The 25,053-nt window shown below is 54.1% G+C and overlaps 1 protein-coding gene across 50 annotated transcripts in view; it reads left to right on the top strand.

The window, feature by feature from the left end:
- Nucleotides 1–25,053, top strand: part of CELF4 (CUGBP Elav-like family member 4) — a 306,023-nt gene that overhangs the window by 60,123 nt on the left and 220,847 nt on the right. For 47 of the 50 annotated variants that reach the window (XR_011421022.1, XR_011421024.1, XR_011421023.1 and 44 more), the window contains exon 2: nt 18,151–18,233. Coding sequence is in view for 42 of the 50 variants with exons in the window: in XM_070220994.1 (XP_070077095.1) it covers nt 18,151–18,233 (83 nt within the window). In the remaining 8 variants the exon portion in view is untranslated. Of the gene's footprint in view, nt 1–17,895; nt 18,031–18,150; nt 18,234–25,053 lie in introns of those variants that run through there. The other 3 variants (XM_070220998.1, XM_070220997.1, XM_070220995.1) reach the window with 1 other exon arrangement.

The following is a 25,053-nucleotide window of genomic DNA, read 5'->3' as shown; positions in this document are numbered from 1 at the left end:
GCAAAACTAGATAATTTAAGAGTGTTGAAAGAAAGGGTGTGTGGAGCCCAGACAGCGTCCCTGACGCTGTGGGTCGGCCTAGCTGGCCCTGTCACCAGGCTCCAGGATCTCAGCCAGGTGAAGCCACTCATACTTAAGCTGGTGATGGATCTGACAGCCACTGTGAGGGGGCCCACTTCCTGCTAGGACAGTTGGCTCCCTTCTCTCCTTGACCAGGGACCCCACAAGGCCCTCCCTCATCTCACCAGGCTCAGTCTGAGTAACCTCGGCTGCTTGAGGACAGCATGCTCCTGTTTTGGCCCCAGGCCTCTGGTGGCCAGCCTCACTGTCCCTCCAGGTGTCTGCAGCTCAGGCCTGTCCTTTGCCAGGAGGCCTCTTATTCCAGGCAGATGCTAGGAGCGGGGACTTATGCCACACACACGGAGTGGTATCTATAGTTCCGAGCAATACTCTGGTCTCGCCCCTCGGGGCTTTCCACATTTTTCACACACATGCGCACACACACACACACACATACACACACAATGAAAACAGAACCAATGGGCTAAATGAGGAAATGTGTGCAAACTGTTCAGGGACATCCCTGGTACCCGGGAAGTGCTTCCTCCTATTACCTAAGAGCTAACACTGACCCAGGGTGCACTGTCCTGGCACCCAGCATATATGTTCTCATTTAATCCTCAGCCACCCAGGGACATAAGTGCTGTTCATCTCCCATTTTACAGGTGAGGAAACTGAGGGAGAAAGTGGCTAAGAAAGCTGCGGCAAATCACACAGCTAGGTGGTGATCGAGCTAAGCAGTGCGCAAGCCCCATTCTTAACTACCGCCCCACGCCACCTGAAATGGAAGGGGCTGCACAGGCCCACTCATCCAACTCTACCCACCTCCCTACAAATAAGGCCATGGGCCCCCAAAGAAGGAAGGTGGCTTATCCCTGGGCATAAACCCACTTTCTTCATTTCCAGCCCAGGGCTCTTCTTCCAGGGGCTCCTCTCCTCTCCTTGCCTCAGGAAGCCACTCTCTCGGCCCCAGTGGGAGTTCTCTCTGAGTCTGGTTGCTTCTCGCTGGAGAGGAGAGCTGAGCTCTGGGCTCACTTGTCCACCCTGGAGGGCGGGCAGGGTTGGGAGAGTCCAGAGGGAGCGTGAAGCAGGGGGCATGGAACAGGGGCCTTAGGGAGACAGACATCCAGGTAGCTACTTGGTGCTTCCTACTACCATCTCCTTGAAGCCCGAATCACCTACCGAGGTAAGGGAGCTAGGGCAGGAATTGTCATGCCCATTCGATGGATGGGGAAACTAAGACCCAGAGAGGTGAAGGGACTCACAAGCCTTGGAGGCAGAAGTGGCACTAGACCCCTTTAAGTGGCTTTGGGGGAATGCCCTGTCCTGGTGGCGTGGGTCTCAGCAAACACATGTTAATGGATGTAGGAAAGGTGACTTGTGGGCTGGGGTCCTGGTGTAGGGTGTCCCTGGGCACAGGGCTAGGCACAGGATGTGAAGGGGCCTCTGCCAAGGGAGGGAGCAGCTCTTCTGCTGACTGGACAAGGTTGGTACAGCGTGTCATGACCCATCAGGCTCTGAGGGCCGCTCAGCTTTGTTGGCTGGAGTGCCAGAACCTGGCACCTGGCCAGAGGTCATCAGAGCTCGCAGGGCCTGCACTAGGCCTTAAGAAACCTCAGGGGGCAGTTTTCCTGTCCTTTGGATGCAAGTGCTCCTGGAATGGGGGCTAAGTGCAGAGCCCCAGGCTGACCTTTGAGGCAGGGGGTGGGCAGAAGCCCACAGTGCCCCAGAACCATCCCAGGGGAGCCAGGAGGGAGAGAGCACAGGGTCTGGCCTTTCACACAGACCCATGTATTCAAATCCCAGCCCTGTGTCTTCCTAGGTGGTCAGTGGCCATGAACAGCCTGTCTGCCCTCTCTGAGCTCAGGCTTGTCCTCAGAGAAATGGAGAAGAGGGCATCTACCACGCAGGTGTGTGGTGACACACCTGATGGGGCCTGGTGCTGTGAGGTTCCTGTTTAGTCCAGTGCCCGCCACTTCCTTTAGCAGCCGATGCACAGGCTCCGAGGAGGCAAGGGGGCAGAGCAGACCCCGTTGCTGGGTGCCTGCACAGGCCTCTGGAGTTCAGAATGGAGGGACTGGTGCTACCTAGAGGTGTCAGGAGGCACTGCCTGGCAGAGGTGGGATGTTACCCAAGCCCTGACTTATGAGTGAGAAGTCGCCAGGCACAGAGACGGAAGGAGGCCATCCTCACTAAGGGGAGACTGAGCGACTAGGCAGGGGCCAGGCCTGCAGGAGCCTGAGGGAGGCGAGGGTGGAGAAGAAGGGAATAAAACCTAGAGAGGCCAAGGGACTGCCTCAGCTGCCCAACAGCGCCCAGCAGTGCAGTGGAGGCCCTGGCCAGGTTCAAGTAGCCAAGAAAAGGTACTGGCCTTGTAGGTGGCCTGGTGCCTCCTCCTGGGCCACCACACTGTCTTCTGAGACACCCCGTACCACCTTTCCCGGGAGCGCTGATTACAGCCTTTCTGAAAAATAAAGAACAGAAGGAAGAAAAGAAGCGAGCCCTCTCCTCCTCCCCCTCCCTCCCTCCCACTCTCCCCGCATCTCCCCTCCCTCCCCACCTCCCGCCCCCTCATGCTCTCTGTTGCTAAGTAGACGGTAGGTTTATTTGCGGCTGTCGGTTCCCAGTAGAAAAATTTCGTCTTGGAGAGCCGCCTGGATGGAAATGGCTTCAGCACCGATTTCATGGAGAAGGTCTGTGCAGTAATTAGTGTTCATGAGGGAGGAATTGGACTGGCAGGCTCCCAAGAAAACTACTCCCCAAAAGTTAGCTCGAGTCCAGAGGGCTACATCAAATCCAATTCCAGAGTGTACATCGCTATCGCTATATATAGACGCACAGACAAAAACAGGCAGCGGGGTGGCTGGAGGTCCACCGGGGGACTGGCCGTGGGAGGCAGAGGCAGCCTGCGCCGCCAAAACCAGGGATGGTGCAGAAACTTAATGACTAGTGCTGCCCACTGAGCCCTGTGCCTCCCCTCCCCTTCCTCCTCCAGCTCGCCTGGGAAGAGATGCATGGTGAGGGAGGAAAGGAAAGGAGAGAGGGAGAAGGGGCAGAGGGGAGAGAGGAAGGTAGGCTAGCCCTGTGGTAGCCAACACTGGAGTGCCTTTCTAAAAAGCAAATGAAAAACCGTCTGATTGCAAATACCCGCTGCCCGACGTGGGTCCCCACCCAGAGCACACTCACTCCAACCACTAGGAAATCCCCCCACCCTTTGTCAAGAGCCCAGGGGCACTCCCTGCCTCCATAAGGGCACCCTGATCACCCATTCTGTCAAGGCCTCCGCAGTCCGAAGCTTGGTCACTGGGTAGCACACCACCATGGGAGGCCTTCTTCATGTCCCTCTGTCCCCAGCCCCTTCCCAGGTGCCACTAAGATCCAGTGGCCCATCTCCCTCTCATATTCTTCCCTCCCTCTCCAGGCCAGGGCTAAGCAACAGGCAGGTGGCCCTGGACGCTTAGCAAAAGAGTTGAGGGCAGCAGGCCTCAGAGAACTGCCAGGGGCTGGGAGCTCCAAGTCTTGTCCCCCTGGGCCTCCAGGCTGAAGGAGGAACAAGCAGAAGCAAGATTAAAATCTAGAACTCTGAATCCTCCTTCCCATTTTGATTCCTGGGAATTTTTCCAGTGCCAAGCTGCTGCTTAGGTTGAGATTTTACAGACAAGGAAGCCAGGGTCCCCAGAAGGCCAGGGGCTTGCCAGAAGGGCCCTACCCTGGCCTCTGATCCAAGTTTCAGCTTCCAGCTCAGTATTTTTTTCTCAGTTCTGTGCCACGGGGACCTTCCCACTGAGGGTCTCCCTCTGTCTGCATTCCTACCACTTCTGTGCACTCCAGTCCTGGACCCTCTGCTCTCAGCTCGCCTGGCCTCTTGGCCACATTTCTGGCACCTCCGGGGACCTCTGAGGTCAGCCCTGCACTTCACAGGGTGTGTAGAGCCATGGGAGGGGCCTCTATGCTCAGCTGGGGATGAGGGCCACAGCCGCCTGGGAGTGGAAATGCCAGGAGGAGGGCCCGCAGCCGTACCTTGTATTCACCCCACCACCCAGCTTTTTCCTTCTGGGCCTCAGCTCCCCAGCTGGCCTTGCTGGCCATGGGGTACAGTCAGCTCAGCCACAACAAAGCAAAGGTCTAAAGGGAATTTCTAGGAAGCCGAGAGAAATGGGAAAACCCAAGGATGCAAAGACTGAGACACAGCCAGCTGTGGGAGTCGGACCCATCACGGCCGTGACCGTGCCAGGCCTCAGGGTGGCTCTGCCTGGTACAGCTCACTGACTCCTGGCCCTGGGTCCCCCGCAAAACCCCCTGCACAGCCCACTCCCTCCCACCCCCAGACCCTCTCAAGCGCAGTAAGAACAGAGAATAGAACCATTCTATGTGCCTTTAGGACACATGAGCGTTTCAGACGTGTGCCTCCATCTCCCCCGCCCTGTCCACTGCCTGCCATCCTCTCAGGCAGGGGCAGGGGCAGGAGCACTGATGGACTCGGCTCCACCTGCTCACATGAATCTTTTCTCCCCGTTCCCTTCCTTTTGCTGCAAAGCCTTGGAGACATACCTCTGTCTGTTGACTCCTCTGCTCCCTACACATTTTGTCTGGAACATTCCATGCCAATCACCCACCCTCTGCTTGCTCTCTCCTCCTCAGGGCTGCACTGGGCTCCCCATCCTCTCAGAGACTTGTTCTCCTCACTCAACCCAGGAGGCCAGGCAGCGGGCCTGAGCGCTAGTTCTCTCTCTGACCAGATGTGTGCTCCTGGGATGATCACTCCACCTTGACCTACAGATGCATCCCTTTCCACCTCTGTAAAAGAACCATGTACACCTCCTGCTCCCTCCCTCCTGCCCCACTCATTCACCCACTGGCGAGTGTGTGCTAGGATCCACTTTGTGCTGGATGCTGGGGACACAGACCCCTGAGCAGGGATATCAAACCCATTTCACAGAAAAGGAAACTGAGGTCCAGAGAGATCTGGTGGTTTGCTGGAGGCTGTGGTTTATCTATCAAGAGATTGCCTTCAGCCAGCGTTATAATGCCAAACCAGTGTCTACCCCTCACCCTGTGCTTCCCATCACCATGCCAGGCCCTGTGCCAGGAGCAGAGCATTCAAGGGTCCACAGCAGACGGGGCCAGGAGCTCACAGCATCCTCTCAAGAAGTCATTGAGTAACTTGGACAAGAGTGCTCAATCCACATCCAGTCCCTTCCTACAAGGGCATGCTCGGGGGTGCCGTCACTCCCAGCTGTCCCATCACGGTGCTGCCAGGGGCCTGTAGAACATCTCCCCATCTCGCAGCTCCCCAACCTTGCAGCTCACATTCCAGGTCTTGACAATTTCTTTCACAAAAGAAACAGTTGACACTGAGGTGCCTCTTTGGGGAAGCATGAAGCCAGCTTTTTGTCACTCAGGTCCCAGCCAGCTCATCACTGCCTCCTGTCATTAGCATACTAGATACACGAGGTAAACAAAATGCTTGCATCTTAGACTCTCAGTGCAAACCCTCAGCCGCTCCGAGCCCCCAGTGTGCTGGGCTGTGCCGAGGCAGGAAGCACAGACAGGGTCCCTATCCATGTGAATGTGCATGCGGAGGAGGTTATAGTCAAGTAAAATGTGCAGGTCCCATGCAAGGGAAGCAGACACCACCAGACAGTATAAATGCCAAAGCTATTTTTCACACTGTAGGGAATCTTTAACGTCACATCACAGCTGCTCCTGGTGACAATAGTAGCAAGAGTAATCCCCCCCCCCATTCATTATATGCTAGGTACTCAGCTGGACGCTCATGACCCAGTAGGTAAGTCTCCCCTTTATCCCCACTTCCTGGGTAAGGAACCTGAGGCCCGGGGTGGGGATGGGGGCTACGTAAACTACCCAAGCTACACAGGGGCTTCTAGAACAAGGCAGAGGCTACTCTCAGAACCAGGTCTGCCTCCCTCCAAGGTTGCAGACCTTTCTCAGGACTCCAGACATCCTGCTGAGGGAAACAATCAGGCCACAGGGGTTAAATGGCTTTCCCAGAGGCAGCTGGCTGGTGACAGAAACCAGGGGGTCAGGTGTTACCCTTGTTTAGGAATAAAAAAAAAAAATGGTGTATCCTGGAGAAGTCTGGATGGGAATTAAATAGATGGACAGGAGAGAACGTGGGTTTCTAGCCATGAGACAAAAAAAGAAAGGAAGGAGTGAAAGAGGGAGGGAAGAAAAAAGGAAAGGAATGAAGGGAGAAAGGAAGAGGAAAGAAAGGAGAGGAGAGGAAGAACAGACAAGGGTGAAAGCCAAAGAAAGGTGTTGAGGAAGGTGTCTGGAGCTCTGAAGGGGACCTGCTCTTGGCTCCAGCCTTCCAAACCACTCCAGGGGCTCTGTATTCCCACTGCGGCCCACAGCTCTGGCTTTGCCCATGCAGAGCACTTTTCCCAGCACATCCTTTGCTTGAGGCCACTCTGGGTTCAAGACTCACTCCCTGGCTCTGCACTGATTCTACCCCAGGCAAAATTGACCATTCTCCTGCATGAGGTGGCAGAGCCCATGGTTAAGGTCACAGACTCTGCAGGCAGCCTGCCCTAACTCACAGCCAAGCTCTACCACAACCCGACCATTAGACCTTGGGCAAGTCTTTCATCTTTGAGTGCCTCAGTTTCCTCCCCTGTAAAATGGAGACAATAATAGTACTACTTTATAGGGTTATTGTATTAAGTGATTCTATGCATGCAAAGCTCTTAGCACAATGCCCAACATATAACCACACATCAGTAGGTGTTGGCTGTGCCACCCATGAGCCTGCACAGACCTCGGCTTGTTAGGTATGCTTGTTCTATGCATATCACCTGGCCTTGTACTTATGTTACTTGGGTCTCCTTTAAAGCAGGAGATATGTCTTTCATCATCTGGCAAATGGTGGGCTGTCAATAAATGGTTGCAAAATGAATGAATGAATGAAGTATCTTCCACTCCAACCACAAATGACAGTACCCCCAATCCCAGGCACACGGTTTGAGTCTTGTGTACCAATCAAGGAATTAGTTAGTTCAATCTTCCCTCTTGGTAGGCCCTGTGGGCATGTGGCTGGGACTCTGGGAAGACAAAAAATGGGGCTGAATGTCAAGCTCGGTCCCACCCCCACAGGTCACCCTCCTCTCACCCACCTTGGGCTCTCCCAAGGTCAACAATGAATAAAGGCTGACTGTGAGTGGCTCTGGCACCTTCCCAGGATCAGGGCCAGCTGACTCTAAAGTGAAAGCCAGAGCCCCTCCCCCTCTTAAAATGTGAACCATACCTCCGCCAGGGCTCCGAGAGCTGGAGGGATTAACTCGCGGAGGCCAGCATCCCAGTCATATTTGCTGACTACTTCTTTGCCACAGCCCTCAGGTTAAATATTGCTAAGTGCCTGTGATTGAACCTATCTTATTGATGTTGGGTGAAGCCCAAGGCCCAGCCAGAAGAGTGGCTTAAGTGGCCAAGATCATGAGGGAAAGACACCCTTCATGGAGAGCTGGACCCTGGCCCACCAGGACTGTGGGAGATTGTTTTTCTGCTTTTAAAAAGAAAATCACATTTTCCAAACATTGATCCTGTAATATGGGACTCCTGGCTATTGGTCTTTTCAAAATAGCCTGTCTTGGATGCTGAGGTTGGAATTTCTTGGTTGGTGTGCTTCTATTTTTTTTGTTCTTTAAGTGAATTAGGGCCTGTTAGGAAGGAGCCAGAGGAGAGAGGCGAGATTAATTCACCTCACCTGGCAGGTCCTGAGTGCTCGTGTGCAATCAAAGGGGGCGAGCACACCCTCCCCTCCCAACTGAGCAGCTCAACTGCTCTTGTGAGGCTCCCATCCTGGGACCTGGTCCCGCGGATGCGGGCGGGAGACACAGCCCCAGTTGCTGCGATCTGGCTGGGGAGACACGGTTCCCACAAATGAGAACTGAAGGAAACTGTCCAAACAAGCACTCGTTTTTCAGACCCTTAGACGTGGAAGGACTCATTGGAAGGAGAATCAGAGAGGGCTAGGAAGCTGGGGATGGATCCCAAGGTAGGAGATCTGGTAGAGGATCCAGGAGCAGGGAGGGCATCTGGGATCCGGGTTGGGGGAGGAGCCGGAGCAACGGCCCAGAGGTGACACAGATAGGCACTGTGGAGGAGAGTGTGGTTCAGTGTGACTGAGGCGAGGAGCAAAGGGACTCATCGTCCCCTGCCTTGTGTGTGTGATCTCCTCTCCTTCCGTGGGAGGAAGGAGTCAGAGAAGCTGATCCCCCATCCCCGATGCAGGGACATCATGAGGGTAGACAGCTGTCTCTGTGGATAGCCGGGGGCCAGGGGCTTCAGGGCCAGGCCAAGGAGGGACTCCCCCACACTTCCCTCTGCATGGAGAGGGGATCCTATTGGGGAAAACGATCCCCATCTCAATTTAGCAGGTCCAACAACCGTGTAAAGCTCCAACCAGGGAAATTCTATGCAACTCAACAGGCATTTACTGAGCTCCTTCTGTGGGCATAAGACCCATACATGACCCAGCAAATGCTGGGGGCCCCTTGGGGGCGGGATCCTGCATACACTGAGGAGCTCAGCATGGCAGGCAGGGCTTAGCAGCCTGACCAAAGTCAGCCAGCGAGGCTTGCAGTTCAGTTCCAGCCAGACAGGCGAAGAGAGAGAGGTGATGGCAGGCAGGCGTGGAAATGGGCAAGCCAGACGGGGGAAGCTATCCAGACCAAGGGCCAAGGTCTTCCTCCCAGACCAGTTGAGATGCCTCCATTTCCCAGAGGCCCTGCCTGCTGCCTGTTTCCCACGGTTTAGTGATGGGCTGAGTCCCGCCAAGGGGGGCCCTGAGAGCTGCTTGCCCCGTGGCGCTCAGTGAGCCAGGGGTCTACTCCCACTGAGTCACTCCTGGCTTCTCAGCAGGTGCACCCTGTTCTGAGAAAATTCAAAACAGGAAGATCTAAACTCCCTGACCAGGTTAATTAGAAGGGAACACAGTTTAGTTTTTCGGCTCCAGCATTTATCCTGGCATTCGTGTGAGTAACGAACGCCCCACGTGCATTTCAAATCCAACCTTGATGCTCAGATTAGAGCCCTCTGCGGAGAAGCCCACAGCCTGACTTTGACATTGGAGAGGACACGAGGGTAGAGGAAGGTCAGGCGCGTGCAGCCCACTGAGGTCCGGGAGGCCTCCAGTGACTCCACCTGTGTCCTCGTAGGAAGAGAATGAGGTCAGCCCTGAGCCCCTTACCCCAAGTACAGGCCGTGGGGTGGGAGTGTGGAAGGAGGACATCTCCCATCCAGGACCTCCATGGTCCCCACTAACACTGCCCTGAGACACTGCCCAGGGCCTCTGGAGGGGGCGACAGGAATTGAACCCCAAACCAGCCATCAGGGGCCTCAGTTCTCTGCTCCACCACTGAGACAAGTCACACAGCCTCTTTCAGTTGTCAGATGCTGCTAATGTCCCCTTATCTATTCTGAGGTATAGGAATGATGAGCTCATGGGCCTGACAGCACTTTGGCAAGTAAAACACTTTAGCAAGTAAAACACTTTTTAGCAAGTGAAAGGGAGCACTTCATGCTGTCCTGGGGACCAGCAGGAGCTGCCGGCCCAGAGCAAGGGCACCGGGACAGCCCCTTGGCTATGAGAAGAAAACTCAGCACAGGTGTCAGCAGAGCAGGTTTTACTTCTCCCGTGGGCTGGGCCTTAGAAAGGCTGACACCTTCTCCGCGCCAGACCCCACCCGCTGAGCCTCGTGGGCCCGTCAGCCCTGGCCAGAGACCACAAGCTCTTTGCTGAGAAAGGGGCGAGGCCATCAATACGTCATGTCCACTTTTCGTCCTTTTTCACAGCGCCATAAAGAGGCTGCAGCTGACACCAGCTGTGTAACTCTCCAGCACTGAGGGTGTAAACAAGGGCACTGGCAGGGACAGACATTTGGCAAAGGCCCGCCCTCTGCTCCTTTCATCCTCCTAGGGAGGGCCAGAGCCAATGAGGCCCCTCGCTCTGAACTTACTGGGCCTGCCCTATGCCCAGCACAAAGAGAAATAGAGGGCTGCTCCCATCCCCGGGGGGTGCCCAGTCCAGGTCTGCGGAGGTCTGGAGCCCCCAGCTCCGTGCCCATCTCTGTCTTGCGGCCACAAAGGGATAGAGAGTTGAGAGAAGGACAGGACACACTTAGAGTCACAGCGAGCAGGATCCACGTTCCCGTATCACACAACCAGGTTTAGCCCTGGGAGATGCTTGCACAGACCACCACACTCTCCTCCAGAGTTTCTGACTTTAAAGAGAGTTGACGCAGGAGGGCAGTGTTGAGCCCGAAAGCAGGGTGAGGCCAGGGGTGGGGTTCAGCACTGGAGCGCCCTGAGGCAGGGAGCAGCCAGCAGCCCAGATTCACTGGCTGAGGGCACCATCCATCTCCCCATGGGGCCAGCAGCCCCACCATCCCCACCCCCCAGGCCTCTCCAAGGAGAGGGTCCGGCCACCACCAGAGGGAGGCCTGAGCTGATGGGCGGAGGTCCCAGACTCTCTCCACACACCCTGTTTCCCCTGCAGCCAGCCGTCTCTCCCCAGCCTTTCAGCTCACTGTCACCCCGCCAGAGGAAGAGTGGAGTTTAGCAACCACTGCATTCAGTGACGTCTGTCACTGGGGAGACAAGGGGACCTCGGAGTTAACAGCTTCTATAGGAGAATATTTCCACATGGGCAAACACAGATAAATGAGAGGTAGACAAAGATGTGTATTCTAACTGGCAAATGAGAGGGGCCATCGCTAGGAGCTTTAAGAGATGTTGGGGTTGGTGTAGTCAGGGAAGGCTTCCTGGAGGAGGGGAGGCTTAGTCACTCCTAGAAGGACATGTGGGCACCAAAGGAGAGGAGGGAGGCATGGTGGAGGCAGCAGGTGAAGGGGTGCTGTTCTTTGGCTTGGGTTTCCCCCGATGGAGGTGGAGAAGCAAGAGGAAGTCAGAGTCCTGTTCTGTAGGTGGTCAATAATTGTCCCTCTCCTGTGGAGCAGAGAACTGCAGGAATTGTTGGAACACCAGCAGGGAGCACTCCTGGGGAGAAGTGGGGAGAGAGGGAGTAAGGCCCAGCTGGAAAGGACTGGGTGGATGGGAACGGCCAGGACAGGTTCTGGGAAGACAGCTGGAGGACTGGCCAGTGGCCGGGCACTGGGAGAGGCAGAGACAGTGGCAGGGCCCCATGGTTTCTTTCTCAGCCTGTTCCTAGACCCGGCTGAGCCCAGGGGCCCATTCTCAAGGAGCTCAGGGATTAGAAGAGGAGACCAGGCTCACCCTCGGGCCAAGCCATGGGCAGTGGTCAAGGGCACATCCATGTAGGAATCCACAGAAGGTGAGACCACAGTGGCCGAGGTGGGTGCTGAGGATTTCAGTGAAGAGCAGGACCCAAGAGGCAAGTCTTGAAGGAGGTGCCGACCCGGGCCAGGCACAGAGGTGGGAGGACGTTCCCAGAGGAAGGGCACGTATGCAGAAGTCTTCTCCAGCATCTCTCCCACACGTAGGGAGTGGACACCTGCTCCAGAAGGCACCAGGGAGGCTGCCGTTGCCCACCCACCAAGGGATCAGAGGCTGGATGAGGGGACAGACGTGGCCTCGGAACACCAGTAACCCTCTTTCCAGGGAAGCTGGTGGACATTCCTCTCTCCCTCCCTCCCCCAGAGATTCTGCCTTAGTTTCTCAGCAGCTGAGCCCACATCTGTTTTTCACATCCTCCAGGTCATTCTCAGAGGCAGCCTGGGGTGAGAAGCACTAAGGAATGATGCTCTGAGGGTGGGATTCCAGGAACCACAGCAGGCAGATGGGTGGAGATTTGGGGAAGAGGATCACACTGAACAGGGAGCCCCTCCGTGACCTGTGGGTCAGGCTGGTTGGTGGGTTTCCTGTTCCCCTCCTGTCCCCCAGCCCACTCCCACCTCCCACCTCCCACTTCCTCCAGGCGAGCCAAGTGCAGGGCCTGAAGGATCTGATGTTTTATTAAAGTCCAGATCTTCCTATTCCAGGGCCACCTTCCTCTGGCTAATTCTGTAATTCAATTAGTAGGAAGCTGAGGCCCCGCCGGGGTGGGAGGAGGGAGCGCACGGGGAAGCTTCCCTTCCGACGATTACACCCCAGGCTTCAGCCCTGTTCAGAGCTGGGCAGCAAATTGTACTTCCTTCACTTCACCATGACAAGGGCCTTTTATCCCCGCACACGGGGGCTTTGTAAATTACTACCATCTCCGTGCAATTAATTCTGCTGCGCTGTGTTATTCCCCTACGTGGGAGAGGGCACCCGCCTACCTTCTCAGGAGCCCCCGCACCATCATCAGAAGGCTATCCTGTGGAGAAGGGTGTCTGCTCCCCCAAAACGATGCCCCGTCTGCCGCCCCCCCCCCCCCGCCCTGTCCCCGCTGGTATTAACCTCTCCTGGGTCTCCCTCCCCCACCTCGTAGGTTTTCTTGGTCTCCCTGCCCTCAGACACCTGAGCTAGAAGCTCACTGTCCCTTTAGAAGACATTGTCTTCACCCTCACAGGGTTGATAGCCTATTCAGAGACACAAGACGTGAAAAACTGATACGCTGAAGGAACAAAGAAATAAGAATGGTGAGTGGGAAAAGGTTAAATGGCAGCATAAGGAAATGTGCCTGTGGGCCAGCGTTCGGTGTGCACAGTAGAATCAAGAGTGGCAGAGCGGAGGCAGGTCAGCGAGGGTCAGGGGGGCCGCGGGGGTCCACTCGAGCAGGGAACCTGGGCGATCAGCTGCTGATGGCAGCACTGCGCCATGACTTTTCTCCAAGTCTGACATCTGTGTCCCCACTCTCCCCACAATGATCCCCCAAGTCCGTTCCTGCTCCACCAGGCCGCAGTTCAACTCTGCTCAAGTCCACAATGCAGGAGGGGGTGGGATGAGAGGTGCCGACCCTGAGGGGTGGGAGACTCAGGTGATGAGCTGGTGCTGGGGACAACCATCTGGAGAGGGGGATGGGAGTGGTGGGAGCTCAGGGGTGAGGTCACACCTCGCCTAGGAATTCCTTAGTCACCTGCAGCTCCTCAGTCCCGCTGTCAGCGTCACACAGCTGATCAGGTCCTAGGAAAACAGGAGGGCACACATGGGGAGGCTGTGTGCTCCACCATGGATTCCATCCCCCAAGCGTCAACTTCTGGAACTCAGGGCCCAGGACCAAAATTTACAGCTTGCCAGGCGGAGAGAATCCGCTTCAACTCCCGGAGCTCAGAGGAAGCTTTGAGGCAGGGGCACAGCAGGACCCACCAATGATAGGTTCCCTCATGAAGAATCTGCCAGAAAGCTGACGCCCAAAATGTCTCCTCAAAACAGGTCCTGCAACCTGCCTGGCTTATCCATCCATGTTCACCCACTCCCCTTTCATTCCAACCTCCTCCTTCAGCAAAGGTTTTTTTCTTTAAGCTAATTATGCAAATGATACATGACTACATTCTGGGTCATCAGAGACATCCCCCAGCCCCCATACTCCCTGTTTTCAGTGGCGTGGCCCCTTCTAGACTTTGTGCTATGGTGTAAACACAGCTTTGAGTGGGTATGGAACTAGAGGAGTTTGTCTCCATTGTATATATATGGTGTATGTTATATCACAACTTGGTTGCCCCATCTGACAATGCATCTTTCCCTGTTGGTACATTTAGGACCATTTCATCTTTTTAACTGCTATAGAGTATTCCACAGCTTAAACATAAAAACATCACTGCCCCGAGGGACCTTTAGGTATTTTTCAGTCTTCTTGCTATTCCAAACAGCCACAGTGGACCCTTGCTCTCTCCTCTGTGAGCACATGAGAGTGTACTTGTAGGGTCAGGCCTGGCAAGGGAATTGCTGGGCCCAAGGTAGAGAGATTTCTGTGCCACCTGCCCCATGCCCAGAAAGGATGCTCCCTGCTCAGACCTTCTCATGCCTTCGGGTTCAGAGCCCGGTGCCAGCCTTCTCTCCCATACCATCTCATATCGGTATGCAGCTGCTCCCTGAGAGAATCCCATTTCCCAACTAGACCACGAGTTCCCAAGGGGCCTCACAGGGTGTGTCTCTGGGGACCCTTCATCACGTCACAGGAGAGTGAGCTTGGCAGATTTAGTGACTATGGAGCTGAGGCGCCCTGCCCACCCTCACGGCTTGAAGCCCCTCCTCAGCTCTTGTGAGTAGCAGCAATGAGTGACAGGAAGTCACAGCTAGTTTTGGGGGGGAGTTGGGGGGATTCTGTGTGCAGCACCCCTTCCCCTACACATGAGAGGCCAGTGAGTGTCCACTGGGTGAGGCTTGGGCAGCCTCTCTCCCCTGGTCACCCTGAGCACCCACCTCAGCCTCCAGCCCAGGCCCACCATGCTCTGCAGCACCCCATGATGCAAACTCTCCTCCTGAAGCCATTCCCTTCTGAGCAAAGCGCTCTTGCTCAGCAAGGGGACAGACGTGGTCCCTTCATGCACGCTGGAGTCTGTGGTTAATAACTGTTTATCCGTATCCGCCTATTTAAAAGAGCTGTAATGAGACAGCTCATCTCTCAGGTGAACTGTCAGATGCAGCATCACTGGACGGGCTGAGAGATGGTTTGAGAAAGCTCGGGCAGGGCGGTGGGGTACGGGACGGTGCCCCAGGCAGCCTCTATATAAGGCTGGTCCCTCCTGGCAGAGGTGCAGAGGGAGAGGATGGTCCCTGCCTCTCTGACCCCCTTTCTCAGAGCAAATCTGTGTTTATACCGCACTCTGCAATTCGAGGGCTCTGCAGCAGTTGTTAATACTCCTGACTAGTAGGTCTCTCCACAGGCCTCTGAGGGAAATTACTGTTCCCGTTTATAGATGAGCAAACTGGGGTCAGAGATAGGAATCAGCAAGTGATCCTGGCTGGTAAGGGTCTCGCCTGAGCACAGCTTCCCATCTGGAACTGGGCATAGCCTTTCGGGCTATGATGACCTCAGGGTAGAGAGCGGGGGAGAGACAGTAACCACACTGGCAGGCACTGGGAGAATGGGCTCCAGGAAACGCTGGGGATGAGAGCCCTCCCAGCCAGGGCCCCCTGTCAGTTCTCACAGGCAACCTCTGTCCCCCCACCAGTGTGGAAGTCCAGTGTGCCTCAGTGTCCTCAGGGCCTCGATCAGCTCCTAGCAGCCTCTGAGTACCACTTCCGTGTCCCCCCACCTAGCGGCCCCACAATGTAGCAGAGGTCCTGGGGATTCAGTGCTCTCGATGAATCCAATGAATCCGTAGTGAGCTCCAGCCCCTGTTCTGGGCCCTGAGAACCAAGCAGAATCAAAACAAAAGCAAGTTGCCGACCTCATCTGAGCGTGGGGAGACTGCTGATATCAATACGACAGGGGTGAGGGTGCCAAAGAGAAGTGTAGACAGGGCAAGGGGTCAGAGACTATGCATGTGTTGGGGGAGGGGGTGATGTGTTAAATGAGGCAGCCAAGAGAACTATCTCTGAGGAGGTCATATTTGAGCAGAAACCCGAAGGGAGTGAAAGAGCAAGCCATGTGGATAGTGGCGGGGTGGGGGTCCTTCTGGGCAGAGGAATGACCAGTGCAAAGGTCCTGAGGCAGAGTGTGCCTGGCAGTGCTGAGAAGCAGGAAGGAAGCCAGGGGGTGAGCAAGGGGAAGCATGGAAGGAGGTGAGGTCAAGGGGTGGAGATGACAGGCGAGGTCACACAGGATCTTGGGGTCCCTCAAAGATTCTGGTTCACAATGCTCTGGTGAGCTCTCAAAAGAAACCATGGCAGAAATTCCTAGAAACTGGACAAAAGCAACAGATTCCTTTTTTTTTCTTTCTGGAATTCTTTCCTTGTTATCCTGGACCATGGAAACAATGTGTTCATTTTCTTCTCCTCCTCCCTCTTCCTCCTCCCCCATCCTCCCCCTCTTCCTCCCTTCTTCCTTCTCCTCCTGCCTCCTTCTCCCTCTCCAGACCTGCCCCTGACCTTGTCCCAAGCTGGCTTGCCTGTGTGCAGCTGAGACAGTGACTGCCTCCCACTTGCAGGCAGGGACCAGCGGAGGACAAGGCCAGTGAGGGGACAGGAGGAAAGAGGCCCCCGGAGAGGCAGACAGCAGCATGAGGGACGACGTCACAGGGGCCTCTTACCGCTATTCATTTCAGTCCCTGGTGTCTCCATCAATAACCGTCTGCCATGATCAGGAGGGAGGAGTGAGGGGGGAGGAGGAGGAGGGTGATCTGGGGTCTGGACAGGGAGAGGGAGAGAGGCTCCTTGGCACTCGCAGCTCCTCCCAGCCTGGGGCAGGAGTTGGAGGTAGGGAAGGCAGAGAGCTCATGGGGAGCTGACAGTTTTTGTCTCCCAGGTTTTTTTCCCAGCTTCCTTCTTGCCATCACTACGTCCCCCTCACACACTCATCCCCTTCCATCTCCTCTCTGGAGCTAGGAGGGGAAGGGAGGTAGGATCCTGCGTTGGAAGAGAAGGAAGTGGGTTTTCATTGGGTGGTAGAGGAGTCAGCAACTGCAGAGGATGCTGAGAGCACTCTGTGCCAAGGAAACAAGAGGGTGAGCCTAGTGATAAGACATGGCAGAGGCACCAGACTAGCACCACCAGCCTGCAGGCCTCTTGAGAAGAGGGCCTGGGCCACTGGGCCTGGCACAGAAACTGGCACACAGTGGGCACTCAGGGAATAATTGATAAATGGCCATGAGAATAACCAAATGGCCACCTGTGGGTAGTCAATAAGGGAGGTTGGCTTGAGATGGACCAGACCAGTCAAGGAGGGCTGACTGAAGGAGGTGGAACTTGATCAGATTTTTGAAAGATGGATGGGATTGGGAGAAGTGAAAATGGGGAGAGAAGGCATACCAGGTGAGGAGACTGTGAGAGCAAAAGAAACCAGGATGATGGTGAATACAGGTGGTTGGGGAGGTCAGTAAGATAATAGGAGAGAGCCTGAAACAAGGAGGGAAAGAAGACAGTGAAACAAGGGAGTGGCCAGCCCGCAGGGTGCCTTCCCTGGGGCCCTGGTGGCTTTGGAAAGTCTGAAGGCACTGTTCCCCAGGGGACCCAAGCCTGCTGTTGGACAAAGTTGGCTTTTTGACTTTCCCTATGGCCCCAGGACCTTGCAGGCCTCCCAAGCCACACTCAGCCACATCTGCAAGCACAGAAAGAGGCCCCGGACACTGGGCGGGTTAAAGGAACACCCAGAAAGACTCTCCCATCAGCGGACATTCTCTTTGCCTTGTCACAGTGCCTGAAGGGCCAGCATTAAAAAGTCACCCCTTGACTTAGGCACATTGCTCCCCGAAGTCCAGATTCCCTGGTGAGGCGCTGTCAGAATCACTCAAGAGGAAAACGAGGCTGGACCTTGGGGACCACTTGGTCAACACTCTCAGTTCGCACATGAGGAGACTGAGGCAGGACAGGAGACGTGATTTGTGGGGTCACCCAGGGAATTAGAGGCAGAGCAAGAGCTGGCCTCAGGTCCAGCGCTGTGCATTGGTGGTCTGGATGTGCCCAAAAAGTGCTCTGACTGGGAGGCGTGTGAAGATATCAGTGACAACAGACACTGAGGCAGGGGACACATGGACGGCCCCATTCATTTTATTAGGATAGCCTAGACTGGCGTCCCCGCTACAGATGAAGCCTTAATTTGGAAGGCCCAGAGGGTCCCTCCATCATCCCTGATGGGGCAGCCGGCAACACTCCTAAGCAGCCAGAACAAGAGTTCATGGTCAAGTGTGACTAGAGGTGCTGGGGGTGAAGGGTGGAAGCTGCTCCTTCTGAGAGGTATTGAGGCTGGAGCTGAAACAGACAGAACAGCCCCCGGAGGGAAGGAGGGAGGGAGGGAGTGAGGGAGAGGGCAGAGGCGCCTGAGGCACCAGGGCACGAGGACAGGAAGAGACCCGCCGGGAGACGGGGAGTGGAGGGGGGGAAGATGCAGGGTGGGGAGACTACGCTGAGGGAGCAAAAGAGAAAAGCAACGCGAGGGACAAGAAGCAGACAGACAGGAAAACGGGGAGGCAGGAAAGCCCGAGTGGAGTACACAGGAGAGAAAGAGAGGTGGGGAGAGGGACCAAGAGCAGGGGGGCGGGGGCCGGGGACTGGAGGGTGGACGGGAGGGCGCGTCGGCGGCCCGGGGGCGCCCCACTGACCCTTCTCGGCGCTTGCTTCCCTCCCCAGGCTGCGCTTTCCTCACCTACTGCGAGCGTGAGTCAGCGCTGAAGGCCCAGAGCGCACTGCACGAGCAGAAGACTCTGCCCGGGGTAAGTGGCGCCCGGAGAGGCGCGAGCGACTGATGCGCCGACAGGGGGCGACTTCGGGAGGCCGGGCAGCGCCGCGGAGGCGGGGGTATCGCGGGCTCGGGCGCGCGCCGTCTGCCCTCGCTCGGAAACTCGCGCGCCGCCCTTCCCGCCCCTAGAAGCCGAGAGGCGGCGGGCCCGGGCGAGGGCGCGTGGACGCTGAGCTCAGACCTCGCCCCGCGGCCTCCGCGCTCCGCCGTCCAGGCCCGACGGAATCCCGGGGTGGGAGCGAACTTGGCAGCGACCACGGAGCTCCGGCGCGGCTCCTCCCCTGGCCCTCCCCGGCGCCTCGGATCGGGTCCCTCCTCCGCGCACTGCCCGCGCGGGCAGCCCGGGGCGGGGACGCGGGGTGTCCTGGGCCCCGGGAGCTCGGAGCTGCCTCCGCCGACCCCGCGGGACCGCCGGCGGCAGGGCCTCCCGTGCACCCGCCGATCGACGTCGGACACGGGCAATACCTGGGGTGGGGGCTGGACCCGGGAGCGGGCGCCTCCCGCCCCGGCTCGGCGCCGCAAGTGAGATCACCGCGGTTTATTTAAGGAGCCAGCCCTCGTCTTTGATAAACTGTCTCGCCTCAGCCCTGGTTTATAGCTTCTGTGCGGGGGAGAAGAGAATTATTTATGGCCCCCCTAACTGGGTGTGATATCAGCCATGGCTATTATCGAGGCTAGTTCATCACCATAAAATAAGAAGTGTTCCTCGGGTCAAGGGTCTGCGCTGTCTCTCCTGTGGGTTCAGTGAGATGGGGGTGGGGGGAGATATACGGCTCACCGAGTATCTAAAGATAAATGGAAAGATGTGAGTGTTTGTGGGCATAATTTAAAGAATTTACAAATATACCATGTTTACGCTTACACAATGGACTCTGCAGGGAAGCACGTGTGTTCTATATGTATGCTCACCAATGTTTACGCATGCATGTTTACATTCTTACCAAGCAAACAGTATGTAAACACACGTTTCCGTTTCTACCCCACAGCAGGAAAGGTTAACCAGGTAGACAGAAAACGCACCCCGGGGCGGGGGCAGCCTTCCTTTGCATCAAAGATCCTGCTTTACACATTTAGGGGTGGGGAGGGCTTTCCTTCCATTAAGACAGCCTTTGTATTGTATTGTGGTATTTGTGATTGCAAAGCACGGGGCTGAGTCATCTTAATAACAGACCCTCGGATGCAAATGTATGGAAATCGTGCACCCCACAGGTTTTTGTGTGGAGCCCAGCTCTGGCTCGGTGGCCATTCCCCAGTTGGTTTTTTAGTGGTGCGGCTACATGCACATATATTATAGTAATTACTTTCTGGGTGCCCTCTGTAAGATGGCAGAAATATGCTCCACATCTCCCCATGTTATGTGTGAAGCATAAAGCCATATTGTAAGATAATCAAAGGCTTCTGAGAAAGGTTTGTGCTGATTAATAAAGTGTTTATGGTACTTTGTTTTGGGGGAGATTGTGATAGATATTTCAGAGCCACCCAAATGGAATAGAAAATACCACATTGTTATGGGAGACCCTTCATCAGCTTGAGAGAGATTGCTGGGGAGTTTCGTGATGGCTAAAAGCCGAGAATTAGATGGGGAAACAGAAAGAGAAGGTGGGGGGGGCTGGCTTAGGGTTTTGAAGGGGGAGAGGCTGAGAACTGAGAGAATTTTGGCAGCAAGTATGGAGTGTCCAGGATCTAACATTAACTTGTGGTTGTTTATTTTACATATAATAGAATAGCTAAATGATGGAGTGTATTAGTTCTTTAATAATTTATAGAAATACTTTGATGTTGCAGTAATTACATTAAAGGTCACATATCAAAGGTAATTTGGTTGAGCAGCTGTGATGGTTTCTCAGAAGCAATCAATACCACTGTCCGTGGTGCTGATTTCACCAAGGGGCCTGCCAGATTAAAGAAGGCTTATTACCAGGCAGAAAGGCCCAGGGGAAATCAGGAGCACATTGGAGCGACGCGCCAACCCCCCTTCCACCGATAATTAACACTGTTCCCCATAATCTGTGCTAATCCTTCATACTGGGAGATCCAATGGCATTTTTCTGAAATCACAAAGACACGTTGGGCAAGTTTGAGAGAAAGGAAAAAAGAAACGTGAACGTATGTTGGGAGCTGGGAGGGGCGAGGAAAGAGGCCAACAGTGGAGTGAAAACGTAGCCTAGAGTCCCCTTACGGTGCCCAGAATGCCATCCTTTCTTCAAAGGCCTCTTGGGGAGACTCATGGCCTCAAAGACCTCATCACAATTCTTAGGGCAGGCACAGCCTACAGGGGGAGGGGCAGGGAGAAAAGACAGGATTGCAGCTTGAACTTCCCAGGGCACATTGTCCTCGCACAAACTCACATGGAAACGAATGAAAAACAAAATGACCAAATAAAATTATGTTTTAAAGTGAAGTCATTTGGATTCCAGAAAGCAGAACTGGTGTTATTATTGTGGATTGGTTCTCTCCTTTGAGATCTGAGAAAGTGTGCCGCTAGCAAATGCAGAGACAGGACCAAAGAAAATGCTCTCACCCAACCAAATAATGGGTGTTCTCGCCAGCTGAGGCTATGCTCGTGGCTGCCTGTTTCATTAGGGGGCAGAGAGACATCTCTTCTTGTCTGGGGTGACCACACTAGGTGCCCCAGTGAGGACACTCTGTTTCTGACTAAGGAGAAAGAAATTGAAAAAAGAACCTGGAAAACTGGTAACCTCAGCAATTTAGGCACTTTTCCAGACTTCAAAATCCATTAAAATCAATCCATTAAAACCAACCCTCCACTTTCTCACTGAGGAGAGAAAAAGGGGAGAAGACAGTGCAGCAGCTCATTCTGTTTCCCAGCCAGTTACAGAGCTACATCCTGTTGGCAAGAGGAGAGCAATCCCACTGTTGTCATGCACACTCCACCACCACCACCAAAAACAAAACAAAACAACCGAGACAGAACTAGAGACACCCCTCACGCATGTCCTTATTTGAGGACAGACATTTCTCTTGGGATAAGTGGAAGCTCAGAAACCAGACCACAATAGCTGTTTGTATAAGTCAGAGGTCAGTATCCCTGGGAATCAGCCTAACCAAGGTCCCTCAGTGGCTGATGGAGTCATCCCTAGACCAGTGTCACAAATGGATTATTGTTTTCGAGTTTGGCATGAGTTCAGGAGAATGAGATTACTAAACCACAAAGCCTCATCAGGGTCCTTTTGAGCGGTGTCCTCTGCCAGCATCTAAGTAGAATGATTCCACTTTTCTAAACTCTGTATCTCTATCTCTCCCTCACACTCTGGATCTCACTCTCTCTCCTGACCCCTCCAGCCCACCCTCTTCCATTCCCAATGTTTGTTCCACTATTTATAGAGTCCTGTCAACACGGGGTGGTTTCTCAATCCATCAACAAGTATTTCCTGAGTGTGTTGGGGGACCATGCTAGGCATCTTGGCAGACACAGAGATGAGAAAAACACACCCCCTCCCCCTCTTGGAGTTGTCCATCAAGTTGGAGAGACACACAGAAAAATGTCATCAATGATACAAGACAGCACATGTTATTATAAAATAGGTAATGTGGACAATTGCTCAACAATAACAGTTAATATTTGTTAAGCGCTTACTATCTGACAGGCATGATGCAAGCACATTACCTCATTTTATCTTCACAGCCACCCTATGAGGAAGATATCATGATTATGCCCCACACAGGAGGAGATCCAGATATAGAGAGATTAAGCCATCTGCCCACAGTCATGTGATTAATAAATGGCCAAGCCAGGACCAGCACTGGGTCTGCTACCAATGTCCAGGATACCCAGCAGTTTTTACCATCAGCAGTTGCCTTAGAGGGGACCCAGATGATTCTGGGGTGCAGGAGTTGCTCACAGTTTTTGTTCAGGATATGGGCAAGATGGGAATAGAGAGCTGGGAGGAAGACAGATATGTCAGATGAGAGCACTGGTCTGAGAGCCAGCCTAGAGACAAGGCATGCATGACAGGTCAGGAGCCATGAGAGGGGCAGCTGAGGCCCACTCTGAGAGCTCCCTGGGGCCTGAGTGTGCACAGTAGCCCTCTGTTCCTTAAAATAGGCCCCAGATGCTTAGTCCCAGCTCCCTCTGCCTTTGGGACTTTGCAGGGAATTGTCTTCTAGGAAGAGCCTGTCTGTTTCCAAAGTCAGGAAGGTGGGGCCTCTGGGGAGAGACTCTGATTAGAGAAAACCAGGCAACATGGCCAGCAGTGGCTACCCTTTTCCTCCTCTGGTGGCAGAAAGGGCTCCTCACCAGGGGTGAGAGGCCAGTTAGCAGGAGGCCTGGAGCCTGTGAGAAGAGGGAGCAGGCAGGGGAGAGGAGAAGAGAGGGAGCTGGGGCAGGGGGTAGAGAGAGTGGGAGCTGTATCTGCTTGGTAAACATTAAAGTTCCAATTCACTAGTTAAAGATTGGCTTTTGTGCCCTCACTCGGCAACTCGAGAATACAAAGCAAACCCACACACTCCTCTCTGGCTATCTCCCACCCCAGCCCCTTGTGCAGCTGGGGAGACTGCACCATGGCTATCATCACACCTCGCGCTCAGGCTCAGGTCTGCGAAACTCAGGATGGAGCATCTCCATAAAAATTCAATGTGACCTTCTTTGTGTGCACCAGGAAAGATTTTAAAATGGAAAATTTTTAAAAAGAAAACTCAATTGGTTCTCTAGCACCACTGTCCCAGGATATCTCTTCTGTCTTTCTCCCCCTTGTCTCACTTCTATTTGCCTTAGTCCCATTTTGTCTTCCTTTCTTTCTCTTCTTCTCTCTTTTCTTTTTTATGCCTGTCTCCTCCTCTTTTCTTCCCTTCTGGTCACGTTCCTCTTCCTCTCTCCCCTCTCATTTTCAACGCTTTCTTCCTTTACCTTTCTCACTTGCCTCTCCTGTCTCTCTCCTCTCCTTCCCTCATGCCCTCCCTGCTCTCCTTCTGCCCACCCCACCTCTACCTTGACACCCACTGGAGGCTTTAGTGGGACCTCAACCAGCTTTCCTGGGACTTCCCTGATGAGGCCCATCTCCCTCCTGACAGCCCTGCCATGGAAGGATCCATCTAATTTTATGTACAACTGTAAAGATGAATGATAAGTAGAAAGGATGCAGGCAAGAACAAGATGAATAAATTATAAAGGGCAAATGATGACAAGACAGGGGTCCCCAGAGACAGTGATATGATAACAGAAACTAAAGACGAATTTATGATGGATGTAGTTAGCGTGTACGGAGGCTGTTAATTCTTCGGGGTAGTTTTACAACTTCTAGTGATTGGCACAATCAAAGCATTTCATTTTAGAGATGTGATGTATTTCCACTTGTGTGTCCTATAGGTACAGTGTTGATTTTGTCTCTATATGGTAAGTCCCATTAGCATGTGCATCTTCTGTCCCAGTCCCTGCCACCTTCTGTGTCTCTGCTTCAGGTGGTGCAGTCACAAGCCAGATCCCACACACCACCAGCTCCCTGGTCCTGCTTCTTTCTTCTTGCTGAGTGTATGAGTTTGGGCTGCTGTAACAAAGTACCACAAACTGGGGGGACTTAAACAAAAGGATTTTACTGTCTCACAGTTCTGGGTCTAGAAGTCCAAGATTAAGGTGATACCAAGGTTGACTCCTCCTGAGGGCTATGAGGGAGATTGCGTTCCATGTCCCTCGCCTCGTTGCTGGCAGCCTCAGGCATCCCTTGACTTGTAGATGGTGTTCTCCTTATGTCATCACATCTTCTCCCCTGCGTGCATGTCTGTCTCTGTGTCCAAATTTCCCTTTTTGATGAGAACACCAGTCATATGGGATTAGGGCCCACCCTAATGATCTCATCTTAACTTGACTACACCTGCAAAAATCCTATTTCCAAATAAGGTCACATTCACAGGTACTGGGAGTTAGGACTTCAACATCTGTTGGGGGAGACACAATTCAACCCAAAACACTGAGCAATGGGCAGCCCTCTGACTCTTGTCTTGCGGGGAGGAAAAAGATCTTCTACAATGTTTGAGGAATGGGAGGTCCCACCAGCCCATCCTCTGCATCTCTCTCTTGGCCTCATGCTTCTTTCTTCCTCTCTTGAGGAAAAGAATGACACATCTTCCTTCTTTTCCCATATTCCCCAAAGAGAACAATTCATCTCTCCTTTTAGGGCAGTGGTTCTCAACAGAGAGCAGTTTTGCCCCCCTGGGATATTTGACATTGGAGACACTCCTGGCATCGATTAGCTAGAGGCCAGGATGCCAGTAAATGTCCTACAATGCACAGGACAGCCCCCACAACAAAGAATGATCTGGCCCCAAGTGTCAGTAATGCCAAAGTTAAGAAGCCCTGTGCTAGGCTGGAGGGTGAGTGGGAGATGCACAGTGAGGTCCTGGGGTGGAGCTGTCCTCTTTCAGTAACACCGGTCCTTTTTCACTTGGGGGACAAGCCCAAGGGGCCTTAGAATGTTAGAGGTGAGAGGGCTCGTTAAGGGGCACACACTCAAAAAGTGTGAGCACAGAGGGAGTCATGGGCAGCAGAAGAGGGCAAAGCATGCCCCCAGGCATTAGAGACCATTTCTGGTTGGTCATTCACACACTCATACCTGGGGGCTGGATTTGGCCCAATGACTGCCAGTTTCACCACCAGCTCCAACTCAGTTCTCTCATTTTACGCACGTGGAATCTGTGATCCAAGTGAAATGAGTTGAGTGTTTGCTTGTAACAGAGCTGAGATTGGAACCCAGGCCTCTGCAGCCCACCTACGTGTGGGATTTCTCCAGCCCCTCCCTTCAGAAGAATCCCCATCCTAACAGGAAACAGAAACCTGGCAG

Source organism: Equus caballus, chromosome 8 (genome assembly GCF_041296265.1).
Source record: "Equus caballus isolate H_3958 breed thoroughbred chromosome 8, TB-T2T, whole genome shotgun sequence".
NCBI lineage: Eukaryota > Metazoa > Chordata > Mammalia > Perissodactyla > Equidae > Equus > Equus caballus.
The sequence above is the reverse complement of the archived record's forward strand: the minus strand, read 5'-3'. Positions and strand labels throughout refer to the sequence as shown.